The following is a 15,578-nucleotide window of genomic DNA, read 5'->3' as shown; positions in this document are numbered from 1 at the left end:
TAGTCATATACTCAGTTTCAGATTTTTCACACTGTAAAGTTGCAATGAACAGCTGATAGATGTCTCTGCACACTGGTGTTGGTGTATTTATGGGACCAGACACTGGAAACAAAACTGCTTCATCAAGTGGTATGGGGCATATATCATTTCATGGTATATTTGGTTGGCCAAAAAAATTGTTCGGGGTTTTCTATGCCATCCTACAGAAAAACCGAATGAACTTTTTGGCCAACCCAATGTTGTAAGTTATTTTTCAAAGGGGTGATTACCTATTACAGTCTCCCCAATAGTATGTGAGAGTCCCTAGCTGCCCTGCGCTTTGCTAATACATCACCCTAACCATCCTTTTCTGCATCATCATACCCCTCCTCTGTAGAGTTAATCATAAGGTTTCCTCCTCCGGATATTACTCCTTTTTTTCTGCTCTTTCTTTACTCCTAAAAACAAAGTTGTCTATACTGGCAACTTCCAATCTACTCCATTCTTCCATTCTCTTTTGTTCTCTAAATTTCTATTATGGAAATTGTCAACTATGCATAAAAGTAAAGGAAATAGAATAATAAACTCTTAAATACATAAGCCCTTATGTATCTGTCACTCAGCTTCAATATAACATGCTGCTGATTTTCTCTACTTCCTGCTCCTTGCCTTTTTCTTTCTGGAATATTTTCAGGTAAATTCCAGTTATAAATTTAACCACAAATACTTAATATGTACCTCTAACAAATAACAGCTTAAAAAAATACAACAGCACCTAGTCACTATACCTATTTCAACCCATGAAATATCATCTGACATCCAATTGTCCTAAATTTTTCTTTGATTCCCAAAATGTCTTAAGTTGGTTCTGTGCAAATCAGGATCCAAACAAGTCCTTTAAGTTTCTTCAAACTTTTAAGTTCTACCACCACCATCTTTGTTTTATGCCTTCAATGTGCTGAAGAAAGTGGATTATTTCCATATTCTGGATTAAGCCTGTTGTTTAACATGGTCCTCAGTATTCCATGCTTTCACAAATTGACCCTCAGATGCAAAAGGCTTGCTCAGATTGCGGTTCAAATTTGTTTTGGACAATTCCTCATGCCTGGTGTTGGGTTCTTGCTATTGCAACAGGTCAGAGGCATGCAACTTCTGACTGTTCCTTTTTTAGTAACACTAAATGTTGATCACTGGGTTCAGATGTTATCAACCTGAGCCATCTTTATTGGCGTTCCCCATAAATTTTTTACCAAATACTTTCAGCAGCATAAATCCATTACTTCACTACAGGTGACAAAAGGGTGATTTCCTAACCCTGTCAAATCTCTGGCATTTCATTATGATCCTTCAGTGAAAAACTTTCTCTTATCAAGTTAATCTGATATACAACAAAGTCAGGATAAATACTTCATTTTTCCAGTCAACAATTTTGATAATACTAAGTTGGTGCACTAGTAGTCTCCAGAGATGACTAATGCATTATTATGACCTCACGAATTCTTATAGATTCATGTCAACTGTTTTGTGTTTTTTTTTTTTTTGATGTTCAAATTGTTCCATCTTTGGCCAATGGAAGCTCCTTATAGCTGGCTCCTGGGTCCTTTTGACATCACCTTACTCTTACTGCTTCCTTGCTTTCAGACACAAGATAGTCCAACCTCATCTTGAATCTTCCCTGCCCCTTTTAATGGGACAGTTTGGGTGCTAGGGTATGCCTTGCTCCTGGATTCTGATTGCTACCAGATCTTTTCAATGGGTAAAGCTATGCAATATGCATTTCTTAGGAAGATAAAAATAGATCACTGTTTTTTGCTGGTATTTTCAGTGAAAAATACAAATCCGGGTTTTTACTTTATTTTATTCTTGTATCTCTTCCTCTCTTGTACAAAAACCTTGGCTCTTAATTCCTTCGACATAATATTTGCTTTATCACATGTAAATACACAGTTTTAGAATAACAATACCAGTATCATTGCTGAAAATAAAAAATACTAAATGCAGTTCTGTAGTTCTTCAGTTTATAGGATATATTCCATCAGAAAAGTGCAAACAAAATGCTGGGCTTTGTAATTGCTTGAACTAATTCTTCTTTGTGTGGTTACACAACCAACTTCATAGATAGTTAAGTTTTAGCTGGGTTTGTTTTTTTTTTTTTTTTTTGGTCTCCACGAGGCTTGCGGGTCTTCATTCTCTGACCAGGGATCAAACCCGGGTCCACAGCAGTGAAAGCACCAGGTCCTAACCACTGGACCGTCAGGAAATTCCCTAAGTTCATTTTAAGAGTTGATTTTTTTAAATGACAGAAAACACTGACTGGGTTCCAAAGTAAAAAGCATAAAACAAGATACAGATCTAGGTGCTGCCTCTGGCCAGCTCCCTACCCCTTACCACCACACCCCCACACGCCCCCTACACACCCCGGCCGAGAGAACTGATTTCTTAGTTACTAGTGTAACTAATCCTACCACTGCCTTTTTTTTAAAAAATAGAAGCAAATACATGTTTATTTTTTCATTTGTCTCCTCCTTTCTTACACAATCAGGTAACACAATCTCCTGCTCTTCATTTTCACTTCCTCTTCTCTGAAAATGACTCCAGGATAGCATTTTTGCGGGGAGGGAACGGGCAGAAGTTCAAGACTGTTTGTATTTTCAGAGCCTGCAACAATTGGTTAGCAATGCTAGCAAAGTCGGTACAACCTGAAGGCCAACTCACCACCCTTTTCAGGCATTCAACAGCAGAATCCTTACAAATAAGACTAGAGACCAACTGATGAGTCTCCAGTGGGGGTGGGGGGAAGAGTGGGTGGTTCTGAAGCTTTCTCCCTCTTCCTCCTAAAGATGCTCCTCATTTTTTAAAAAAACAGCTGTGCAGTATTCCACTGTGTGAATCCGCCATGTTTCTTCCATCGATCCCCTCTAGATGGACATTTGGGTGGCTTCCACTCTTCAGCTGTTATAAATAGCACTGTCATGAAGATCTTTACTTGTATACCGACTCATATTTTTTCCAGTACACCTCAGACAGATACTTAGAAGTGAGACTGTAAGGTTGAAGGATAAACATATTTAATTTTGAGAGTTTTTAACAAATTCCACCCACAGGAATCAGTACTGTTTGGAGTGTCTGTTTCCTCACTGTCTCACTAACAGAGTGCACTGTATAACTTGCACTTTTTGCAATTCAACAGGGAAGAAAGGTTATCTTGGTGGTTTTAATTTGCATTTCTCTTTTTATGTTTAAGAGCTATTTATTTGCATCTTATTTTCTGTGAACTGTCCATATATTTTTGCCCACTCTTTCTGGTTCTTTTCAAAGTTTAGAAATTCTTTATGTATCAGGGTTATATCAGCCCTTTGTGATAAATGCTGCAAATATTTTTTGCCACTTTATTACTTACTTTTTGCCACTTACTTATTTACTTTTATTATTTACTTTTTTTGACCATCCAAAACTCTTTCATTAAAGATATAAATTCCTCCTTCTATTGTTCCTGGATTTTCAGTCACAGGAATGTTTTCCCCACTTTCAGGTCACAAAGGAATTCAGGTACGTTTTCTTCCAGTTATTTAGAAGGTTTCATTTTTACAATTGGATCTCTAATCCATTTGGATTTTATCTTCTGTACAGTATGAGAAATAGATTCAATTTTATTATCTTCCATATGGTTAATGACATTTGTCTCAACATCACTTTTTAAAGTCATTTTCTCCACCAGTAAGTTGATTCCTTTATCATACACTAAATTCCTGGACTCTTCCTCCATTGTTTATAGTGTGATATAATATCTAGCAGAGTTACCCCTCCTTCTGCACTGTTCTTTTTTTGAGTTCTTCTGGCTACTATGGTTTATTCTTTACAATACCTTTATGTAGGAAAAAACTTGTTTACCTGGAATCTAGTATGCCCTTTAAATATAAATACACGATGTATATGAATGGACAAATTTCAAAAGTACTTCTGGATAATATTCTAAAACCAACTCCAGATAAACTAGACTTTGTTTGTTTTAAAATTAGTTTTAGAAAAAAACAGAAATCATACTAGTGGACACATGGATACAGGTAAAGCCAGGGTGGAACAGCCTTCCCTTAGAATCCAGACACTAGTGAAGTGAAAGTCACTTAGTTATGTCTGACTCTTTGCAAGCCAGAATACTAGAGTGGGCATCCGTTCCCTTCTCCAGGGCATTTTCCCAACCCAGGGATCGAACCCAGGTTTCTGGCATCGCAGGCGGATTCTTTACCAGCTGAGCCACAAGGGAAGGCCCACAAGGGAAAAATGTAGACAAGTGTTCCTCAACACTCACTGCATCCATGGTCCTATGATAACTAGTATAAACCAACAGGACCATACCAAAGACAAGAAGACACACACTGGTCCTACTGTAACTATCACAGTCACATTTTTTTCTGTAAAATAAGGTACCTTGTACATGATATAGCAAAGGTCAAATGCTGAAATAGATTCTTTTAAGAAAAGAAAACATTTAGGACCCACTGTATTTGCAGGAGCTCAAGGACTGTGAACTTTTGTGCTAGCTCAATCTTTACAAAATTACATACACAACAGCCCAAGGTAAAATTCACCTTTAAAAAAAGAATTATGACAATAATTTTCAAAGAAAGCAAAATCAGTCAGCAGGAAGATAAGTTACACTTGACATTTGGCTACATCTTTTCCCTAAGTCACTTGGAACATCAGCGGCCAGAAGCTTCATTTAAGTGAACCTGGTCACTTCCCTCTAAGGGTTAAGACCACATTTCCTGTGCAGAAACCTTCTTGGACAATTGAAAACTGCCATTCGCCCAGCAAAGGAAAATGAACAGAGACTGGAGAGTATGTCAAATAAAAATACCAAAATAACCCACATTATTTGCACCATTAATAGTTCTGAATCTAGAAAGTAAACACTACTTTTATTCTCCAGGCTAGGGTTAGCTCTCCTGTTACCTTCTGTCCTAACCTGCTGCTGCTGCTGCTAAGTCGCTTCAGTCGTGTCCAACTCTGTGTGACCCCAGAGATGGCAGCCCACCAGGTTTCGCTGTCCCTGGGATTCTCTAGGCAAGAACACTGGAGTGGGTTGCCATTTCCTTCTCCTAGTCCATCCCAAAACAGAGACACAAACTGCTCACTGGGAAGCTATCTGTTGTGCTTCAGTAAAATTTGCTGGGTTTTTTTTTTTTTTTTGTATGGGAAGATAATGTTGAAAACAGAAAAACTGGTCTTCCTCACAGTTCATCAACAGTGATAACAACCTTTCATTTCCTAACAGCTAAAACTTTACTAATTGATCATTTTTCAAATGCAATAATTAAAACCATGAAGTCATTGTTTGCTCTAGTTCACCATTTTTATTTACATAACCATCTTTTTCCTAGACCAGCAACGTGAACCAAAACAGAAGGCAAAGATGCCTTGCTGGTGACCACCCTCTGCCATTTTCTTTTGCAGAGGGTCTTCTCAGTAGTAGCCAGGTACCACATGGAGCTTTTTCACAGTTTCAGAGAAGCATCCCTTGTAGTAACATAGCAAGAAAGTGCTACACTTGATGGTAGTTACTGTTGCATAGTTCAATCAACCTTACAGAACTTTTGTTATATAACTTCAAGTATGTAAGTTATTTAATCAACACAAAACTCTTCCAAAAAAAAAAAAACACCAACACCCAATATTAGCTGACTTCTGGTGCCATGAGACATAATGGCACCAATTTTTATATTTTAGTGGTAAAAATATAACCCAGTTTTAGCACCCGTCTGTAAGAGTTAGATGAAAATATATGATTGGCTTACTGGAAGGTAATAGTCTTAATGTCCCCTCAGTGAGGGAATCTGTTCCTTCTGCTGCATCCTGGCTCACAGAAAAGAACAACAGTATTAATGGGGGAAAAAAGGACAGACTTTTAGTTAAGGTTTTCACTACATGAAATACTCAGAGAAATCAATACTAGAAATCAGTTCCCATCTTCCTAACCAAAACCCTGTCTCAACACTCCATTTCAAAAACGAAGTGATGTATTCTAAGAAAATAACAAATTTTTACATAAAAACACTGAATTTTGAGTAACTCTATCAGTTATTGGACATGGTATATATAAGCAAGGAAAATAAAGTGCACCTTTGCAGTATATAAAATAATAAACTCAGAAAATCACTTGTTAAAATTGGCAATATAGATGGCAATATAAAAAATACCGGACCTAGCAAAGTTAGATAGAAATAAAAATTTCAGTTGAAAAATTACAGTTTTTCAGTATGGCAGAGGGACAAATAACCTTTTATTACAGTTACTGGATTTGGAGACTCCTGTATATTTTGATTTTGTGTAGGAGAAAGGAAAGTCATTCCTCTAGAAGGCACTAACTGGTTTAAATGTGTGAGCAGCTTCATAAAGAAAACATGTGCAAAGTACAGTCAGGAAGACTGCCTGGTTCTCGCATCAGATTCCTTACTCTGCGTCACAGACGGTGAATTACTGCTGAGGAGCATGTCGGCCGTGTGGCTTTCCCACATCATCTGCAGAGTGCTCAGTCCACGCTGTCACAGATCTCCTTCACTTTCTGGTTGAAGTCTTCTGGCTGATCTGCATACACATAATGGCCTGCTCCGAGAATGGCCTAGGAAACCAAAAGCGGTTAGGAGGTCAGCGAGTAGAAGCATTTAAGAATGCTTTTACACACTGAGCAATGAAACGGACAATGGCTATCCATGAATGAAACAGGAGAGAAAAAGCAATACTAATCCTCAGTGACTAGTATATATTTGATTAAATAAAGGATCTGAGAATAAAGAGAAAATCCAGTGAATCTTACTAAAGTTTTAAGATGCAAAAATAACATTCTAGGTTGATCTCTAACAGTAGGGCCAACGGAAACACAAGCCAAGGTGAGAATGTGCTGCCTTGGGAGGTGGAAGAGATGCTATTGGACCTGTCTGTCCCTCGTTTGGTCTCTCCCACCTTAGAGATGCTGTGGCTCCAGGACTGACAAGGCCCCAAGAAGGGCGATTTGCTTTCTGGACACGAAGATTTGTTTGGATCAAACCCTGACTCCATCACACATGACTACAGGTCTCTGACCAAGACTGCAGGTATAGCTTCTATGTGAAGGCACAGGGATGAGGGGAGAGTTCAATGAAAGCAAAGGTAATAGAACAGACTTCACATGCAGCTGAGCACCACACACTTACTATCGTCTTCACGTATGACTGTGGTCGTAGTGACTGGATGCTGGTGCCAGAATTGCCATCTATGCAGGATCGGGCGCCAAAGATCACGGAAACTGGAATGTCAGGGTGCATTTTGCCAATTCGCTGGAGCATTGGCCTTTTTGCCCATCCATAAGGGATAGTCATGTTTTTGAATGCAGTCTCACCACTTAAAGAGAGAAAAATCTCATGCATGATTCTGGGGGATAAGTGCACATCACACTCTCACCTCTATTAAAACAAGCTCATATTCAGATTCTCCCCCATTTAAGAAAGACTGCAGCTTGCACAGAAAATAATTTACCAAGAAGTGTAAGGAACAAGCCTCACAGAAGATATACTTTTTTGTTAGATAAAGAAGGATGTTTTAACCTCTTAAAAAAACTCTTACAAAAAATGATCCTCCTCCAAATCAAAACATGTGACCCTAAGTCCCTATCATACAATTATCAAATTTCCTTTGGGGAGTGTGGAAATGTTTTTTTTTTTTTCCCCACTCTAATTTATTCACAAGGCAGCTTTTCCACAGGTTCATGACACCAGCTTTTTACCTCCAATGGCAACATCAACACCAAGATAAGAACAAATTCAGATTAAGTATTCTTTGTGAATTGTTACGTATTTTTAATTTTCTGCATATTATGATATTTGACACATTTGAAAACCTTTTTTAAAAAAACAAACATATATTTATTTATCTGGATGCACTGGGTCTTCGTTGCAGCATGTGGGATCTTCAATCTTTGCTGCAGCATTTGGTATCTTCAGTTGTGGCAAGTGGGATCTAGCTCACTGACCGGGGATCGAACCTGAGCCCCCTGTATTGGGATTGTGCAGTCTTCATCAGTGGACTACCAGGGAAGTCCCCCTAAAAACTGTTCTGGCTGGGAAGAGACTGCCTCTTGGGGTTAACTTATTTTTAGAAATACCAAAGGACTCAGCTGGGACCACCCCTTTATATGCAAACTAACTAACATGGAGCTACACCTCTTCTATCTGGCCTTCACATCCCAGGAGGTGATGTTCCTCTGCCTGAGTCATCCCAGGGCCAGGTGCCAAATAACTAGAAACCACCTGGATATCTTAGAGCCCGCTGAAATAATTTAGGCAGTCCATTCTACGCTGCCCACCCTGCGCTGCCTGCCTCTCCCACAGAACCGAGTAAAGGTTCCCTCCTGGGATTCCGCTCATGCATGTCTTCTGCCACCTGATCAGAACCTGCTGCATCGCCTGTGAGCCTTCCTCAGCGACCCCGCTCCAGGACCTGTGAGTATACTAAACTTTGTTCTCTGAGCCTCTCCTAAGTCTTCTCGCATGGGCCACACCTGATGGACCGTCACATAAAAGAACACAGAACATCTGGCCAACTCCTCAGACAGATCCATGCTGCGGTCATTCCTCTGGTCTCTTTGTGGTACTAGGCATACTTGTGAATGGCCATTTGTGAATTCAAGTTCCACCACAGGACAGGACACAAACTAGGCCTACATGGGCACACATGATTGTGAAATGTGAGTAGGTGAAGAACAGAACACTGAGACCATGCAGGAAGACAGATGAGTTCCTTGGAACAGGCCACTAATAATTGCTGGGACAAGTGAGCGAAGTGTTCAGACCTAATCCACCCAAGTCAAGTGCCTGGTGAATCAAACATCAATCACTTGCAGACTCCAAACCTCTCCAGCCTCCCTCTCCTTTGGCAGACAACCTATAACCTACTTTATCAAAAAGACAGAAGCTACCGCTATACCGCCAGTGCTCTCACGGCCTCAATCTCTTTAATAAAGTAGGTGTACGTATTCTTTGAGAGAAGTGGTGTTAGTTGCTCAGTCATGTCTGACTCTTTGCAACCCCATGGAAGGTAGCCTACCAGGCTCCTCTGCCCATGGGATTTCCCAGGCAAGAATACTGGAGTGGGTTCTCATTTCTTTCTCCAGGGGACCTTCCTGACCCAGGGATTGAACCCAGATTTCCTGCATTGGCGGCAGATTCTTTACCATCTGAGCCACCAGGAAAGCCCTGAGAGAAGTGAGAGAGGCAAAGAAAAAAAAAGTGAAGGAGCTATTTCTGCATCTCACCTCTCAGCCTTTCACCCAAGTCTGGATATTAGAAAGGGTGAGAAACCATTTTCACATTTTTAAGTAGAGTCTATGGCCCACCTCTACTGGACTCATCAGAAGTGTTTGGTAAAGATGCAGCCCAGAACCGCTAAATCAGTCTCAGAGAGAGAGTTCAGACACCACATTTCCGATAAACTACTTCAACAATTCTGGTACAGAAAGAAGAATGGAAGCCAGAGCTCTCACCATCACACTCCATTCTTGATCCTCTCCATACCAACTCTAGGCTCTGGTTCCGGGGCTCCTCCCAGCTCCTCAAGACTTTCAAGCTCCATTCTCTCCACTGGTACCTTGTATCTGACATCTAGAAGTCTTTTTTTTTAATAAGCTATACCTTTGCTTGGCTCTCTTGCTTCCTCTAGCTACTATGCTCTCTCTCCTAATCACTGTCAAAATTAATATAGACTCCCCATCCCCTCTCCCCTCTGTGTTTCTCAGGCTGATGCACAGTCCTGAGGAGGTGCTGTGTACAGAAGGGTGCCATCAGCAAATGAACTTGAAAAGGCTGCCTTGTCTCTACCACACGCCTGGGGGATTTAAAACCCTTTGGCATAATAAATGGTTTTAAGAAGATCTATGGTATAGAAGACCATTTACTTTTGTTTACACCAGAGCTCTTTTTTTAAAAGTACAACATTCATACTCAGTTTGAGAACACTGTTTTATTTTAAACTCTTTGTGATCTCTCAACTCTGGTCACCTTAACAAGATGCCTGAGACCAAAACTTCCCTCAGCTTGTCCATGGACCCCTTAAGGGAAGAAAGTACCTCTGACTTTTTAATCTCTCATCAGAATCCAGTACAGTGTTTTACATCACAGATTCTCCATGAATAGATGAGTAAATTAACAACTACTTGTCCTTTTAAGTTGTGTCATTTACATACTGATAAATATCTCCTGGACTGTTCACACATTTTCAAAAAAGAAAAGTCTAAAACACAAATACAGGAAATTTAGAATCGAGACCCTTACCTCGGAGTCTGGACATTACAGTGGTAGATGTATTCTGTCACTGTATCATCTTCAAACATTGAAGAATACTTCCGTTTGAAATCAGGCCTCAAACGCTGTACTAGACTTAAACCTATGTAATAGAAAACAAACATTTTAAGTTGTAATTAATTTATATAATAGTAGAGAAGATTTCGGGGCTTCCCTGGTGGCTCAGTGGTAAAGAATCCGCCTGCCAGTACAAGAGACGCAGATTCAGTCCCTAGGTCAGGAAGATCCCCTGGAGAAGGAAATGGCAACCCATTCCAGTATTTTTGCCTGGGAAACCTCAAAGACAGAGAAGCCTGGCTGGCTACAGTTCATGGGGTTGCAAAGAGTCAGACACGATTGAGTCATTAAATGATACTAAACAAGAGAAGATTTCAGTGTTTGCTTCTATAATGAATACTAAATACTACATTAGGCCTATGTTCAAATACTCATATTAGGTTCAAAAAAGCACAGATCTAGAAATTGCTCTCAAGTTCCCTAAGGAAAGATTACAATAAGAATGAAACACTGTCATATACTGACTTACAGATATGCTTCAGGAGGTCAAAAACAGTTGCCTAAGACTTGTTTTTGTAGGAAAATAAATTCTATTAAACAAGGCAGGTGAATAAAACAAGGTATACCATAAAATTAACTTAATAATTTGCATCTTTTCCACATTTACAACACATTAGCATCTAAATGAAGTAAAGTGAAGTGAAAGTCACTCAGTTGTGTCCGACTCTTTGTGATCTCATGGACTGTGGCCCTCCAGGCTCCTCTGTCCATGGAGTTCTCCAGGCAAGAATACTGGACTGGGTTGCCATTTCCTTTTCCAGGAGATCTTCCTGACCCAGGGATTGAACCCAGGCCTCTTGCATTTCAGGCAGATTCTTCACCATCTGAGCCACAAGGGAAGTCAAATGAAGTGAACTGGGATATAAATATTTCCTGGGAAAATGCACTCAGACTTTCTGCTTGGAACACTAGCAGTGCTGCCCACTATGGTCATCCACAGTGGCCCCCACAGCCCCACCCCTGAGGTGAGAGGCAGGGGCGGGGCCCCAGAGGAAAGAAGAAGAGCAGGAACCTTTTCTCAAGTCACTGTTTTCCCGTCTAGGGCCCAAGGACTGGCTGGTTTCCCTCTCTGCTATGACTGCCTGTTACAGCAAGGTCTTCCTTCCTTCACCTGCCTCCCTGATTCTCTGAAGGAACCACACAGCTCTACCAAGGATGCCCGTGATGCAGGAGACATTCTATACCGGCCCCCGACCCCACGTGAGCACCAGCGGGAGGCAGAGTGCATGCAAGGCCCCTCCTCAGCCTTCTTCCGCCCCCGTCATTTTCTCCTGATTTCCTCTCATCCTTTACTTGCCCCATTACTGCTACCTGTAGAGCTATGATCAAGCAAAATCCATTTACATTTCAGGCCTCTAAAGCTCTTAAGCAGCTCATCAAAGGAGGACCTGACACCTAAGCTGGTGAGCCCTACTGGGATTAGGGGTGCTGGCGCTTCAACATTATGTGAACTGTGAATTTCCAGATGTTCAAGCTGGATTTAGAAAAGGCAGAGGAACCAGAGATCAAATTGCCAACATTCATGGATCATCAAAAAAGCAAGAGTTCCAGAAAAACATCTACTTCTGCTTTACTGAGTACGCCAAAGCCTTTGACTATGTGGATCACAACAAACTGTGGAAAATTCTTCAAGAGATGGGAATACCCAGACCACCTGACCTGCCTCTTGAGAAATCTGTATGCAGGTCAAGAAGCAACAGTTAGAACTGGACATGGAACAACAGACTGGTTCCAAATCGGGAAAGGAGTACATAAAGGTTGTATATTGTCACCCTGCTTATTTAATTTATATGCAGAGTACATCATGTGAAATGCCAGGCTGGAAGAAGCATAGCTGGAATCAAGATTGCTGAGAGAAATATCATTAACCTCAGATATGCAGATGACACCACCCTCATGGTAGAAAGCGAAGAACTAAAGAACCTCTTGATGAAAGTTAAAGAGGAGAATGAAAAAGTTGGCTTAAAACTCAACATTCAGAAAACTAAGATCATGGCATCTGGTCCCATCACTTCACGGCAAACAGACTGGGAAATAATGGAAACAGTGACCAACTTTATTTTGGGGGGCTCCAAAATCACTACAGGTGGTGACTGCAGCCATGAAATCAAAAGCCGCTTGCTCCTTGGAAGAAAAGGTATGACTAACCTAGACATCATATTAAGAAGCAGAGACATTACTTTGCCAACAAAGGTCCATATAGTCAAAGCTATTGTTTTTCCAGTAGTCATGTATGGATGTGAGAGTTGGACTATAAAGAAAGCTGAGTGCCAAAAGCTGAGATGCTTTTGAACTCTGGTGTTGAAGAAGACTCTTGAGAGTCCCTTGGACTGCAAGGAGATCCAACCAGTCCATCCTAAAGGAAATCAGTCCTGAGTGTTCATTAGAAGGACTGATGCTGAAGCTCAAACTCCAGTACTTTGGCCACCTGATGTGAAGAACCGAGTCACTAGAAAAGACCCTCATGCTAGGAAAGATTGAGGGCAGGAGGAGAAGGGGACGACAGAGGATGAGATGGTTGGATGGCATCACCGACTCAATGGACATGAGTTTGTGTGAACTCCAGGAGTTGGTGATGGACAGGGAGGCCTGGCGTGTTGTGATTCATGGGGTTGCAAAGAGTTGGACACGACTGAGCGACTGAACTGAACTGCCTACTAATTATCTGTAACGTTTACCATACAAAGATTCCTCTTTAAGGAGAGGAGCCTCGTTTCAGTTATCTTTATGCATTGACTGGTACTTTTTAGAGGAGGAGGAGAAAAAGTAAGGTTTGTTTTTGTTTCCAAGATGTTAACTAACAATGGTAATCAGCAAATACACCTCTGTTGTTCTCTATAAACATTTTGCTCTCCCGGGATACAGATATGTGGCATTCCAGGTGGCACAGTGGTAAAGAATCCGCCTGCCAATGCAGGAGATGTAAGAGATGCGGTTTGATCCCTGGATCGGGAAGATCCCCTGGAGAAGGAAATGGCAACCCACTCCAGTATTCTTGCCTGGAGAATCCCATGGACAGAGGAGCGTGGTAGGCTACAGCCCGTGGGGTCACAAAGTGGGACACAACTGAGTGACTGAGCACAAACGCACACACAGGGTACAGATATAAAAGCACTCACCAAAGGGCCCTGCAATCCTGAGGCCAGCTAAAGGGTTAAAGGGAGTCAACGCTGCTCCCAAGGCTCTGATCCAAACTGGAATTGGTCTCTCTTGATCAGCAAGGTCTGGTCGTTCAGGAAAACCCCAAGGCTCCACTAAAATGAGATGACTAACCCTGTACAGGAAAGAACAGACTAAAGATCATTTGGCAAACTCACCCTAGGACTATTAAGAACTTACATGATTTGTAAAGGTAGAATGAACCTCCTTCAAACACCTGGTACTGAAGAGAAAACTGAGGACTGAACAGGTTACATCTCACTCTTATTATATGTGAACTGATGAGATTCGGTAGGATTTGAGAGGTGTCTGGTAGAAGGAGGGCTTCATATTTAATCTATCTAAATGTAGATAATAACGGATGTGTGAAAGGGTATGTGATAACTGTAGCTATTCTTGAGAATCAAGACAAGATAGCATTTGTTGTTTAAGCTACACTCTGGCAAATGATACGGTTCCATATACCTCAAGGCTGACACTGCAGAAATGACTGGAGATTAATAATACACTCATAAAAAAACTTCAGGCACCAACAACAGTTATTTCCTATGAGCCAAATCATTCTATAAGTTTAAGAAGCATTAGGACTTTAGGGGGATTCAAAGAGACTTTGAATGAACTTTTCACAAACACGAAAATAATGTAACACTATGAGCCGAAAATTACACCCCCTAGTTTGGGATTTCAGTTTGATGAACAGGAACACATGTACCCTACCCATAACATCATGACATCCTGGCATGAGATTCTGTTCCTAATTCTTTCCTAATTTTCTTCTTTACTGATTAAAGAGATAGAATAGCTTCAGTTCAAACCCATATCAAACTGCTTCACGGCACCAAGAGTTTTAATTTTTCCATCTAATGAAGCGTCTTTTCGATGAGGGAAAACCAGACCATGTCCTCCTGACTGCATCACAGCACCACACATCATCAAGATCCTCAACAATATTCAGCTGTAGCCAAAACAGCCAACGGATGCCAGCGAAGATCTCCCAAGGATGAGCAGACACTGATTCTGAAGTCCCTTTCCTAAGTCACAATTGAAATAGAAAGGTGAAGAAACCAGAATATGGGAACAGATAGCTGTTATTCCCAGTGTAAAAAGTTTCATTATTTTTGGACTTCCCCGGTGGTCCAGTGCTCAACAATTCACCTGTCAATGCAGGGGACACGGGTTCGATCCCTGGTCTGGGAAGATTCCACGTGCCATGGAGCAATAAAGCCCGTGCGCCGCAACTACTGAGCCCACGTACCTGGAGCCTGTGCTTTGTAAGCAGAGAAGCCACTGCAATGAGAAGCCCAAACACCCCAACTAGAGAGCACCTCCCGCTCGCTGCAACTACAGAGAAGCCCGCACAGCAGCCCAGGTCCAGAAAAGCCAGAATAAATTAATGAATAATAAAAAGTTTTAGTATTTTTGTCAGCACAGATTAGTAAGTAATGAGTACTTTGCTATGACAGCATTTTCTCAGACAGAAAGCTTCAGAGAACAGACCCAGAGCATAGAGCTCCATGGAGCCTTGGAGAATACTCAGCCCCATCTTTCATCTCGTGACATGAGAAGAAAGCTGAGATGTACTGTGTGACTCATTTCACAGGAATAATTTACTTTTAATGTATGTGTGTGTGTGAGTGCTCAGTCACTTAGTCACATCCGACTCTGCAACCCCATGAACTGTAGCCCGGCCAGCTCTTCTGTCCATGGGATTCTCCAGGCAAGAATACCGGAGTGGGTTGCCATTTCCGTCTCCAGGGGAGCTCCCCAATGCAGGATCGAACCTGCGTCTCCTGTGTCTCCTGCACTTTCAAGTAGATTCTTTACCATTGCTCTACCTGGGATCCAAACTCTACAGTAATCCAGAACCCACCTTCTACTATCCCAGAGAAGACAGCTTGATGGGATTGTCAGCTCACATCTAGGCTTAAAGAATGGGTCTAGCCAGACAGCATGTGAGTCAGCTTATCAGACATCTTCATCGAGATTCAGAGACTAATGCAAACTACAAGAAAAACAAAGAACCAGCAAAGCAGGAACAAGAGAACAATTCAC

The 15,578-nt window shown here is 41.3% G+C and overlaps 1 protein-coding gene across 2 annotated transcripts in view; it reads right to left on the bottom strand.

The window, feature by feature from the left end:
- Positions 1-5,313: 5,313 nt before the first annotated feature.
- The window catches only part of ABHD5 (abhydrolase domain containing 5, lysophosphatidic acid acyltransferase), a 38,664-nt gene continuing 28,399 nt past the window's right edge, over positions 5,314-15,578 (bottom strand). Inside the window, 4 exon segments of one of the 2 annotated variants that reach the window (NM_001104933.1) lie at positions 6,331-6,598; positions 7,170-7,356; positions 10,281-10,392; positions 13,487-13,641. In NM_001104933.1, coding sequence (NP_001098403.1) covers positions 6,509-6,598; positions 7,170-7,356; positions 10,281-10,392; positions 13,487-13,641 — 544 coding nt within the window. In that variant the 3' untranslated portion in view covers positions 6,331-6,508. 2 annotated transcript variants of the gene reach the window in all.

This window comes from Ovis aries, chromosome 19 (assembly GCF_016772045.2).
Source record: "Ovis aries strain OAR_USU_Benz2616 breed Rambouillet chromosome 19, ARS-UI_Ramb_v3.0, whole genome shotgun sequence".
NCBI lineage: Eukaryota > Metazoa > Chordata > Mammalia > Artiodactyla > Bovidae > Ovis > Ovis aries.
The sequence above is the reverse complement of the archived record's forward strand: the minus strand, read 5'-3'. Positions and strand labels throughout refer to the sequence as shown.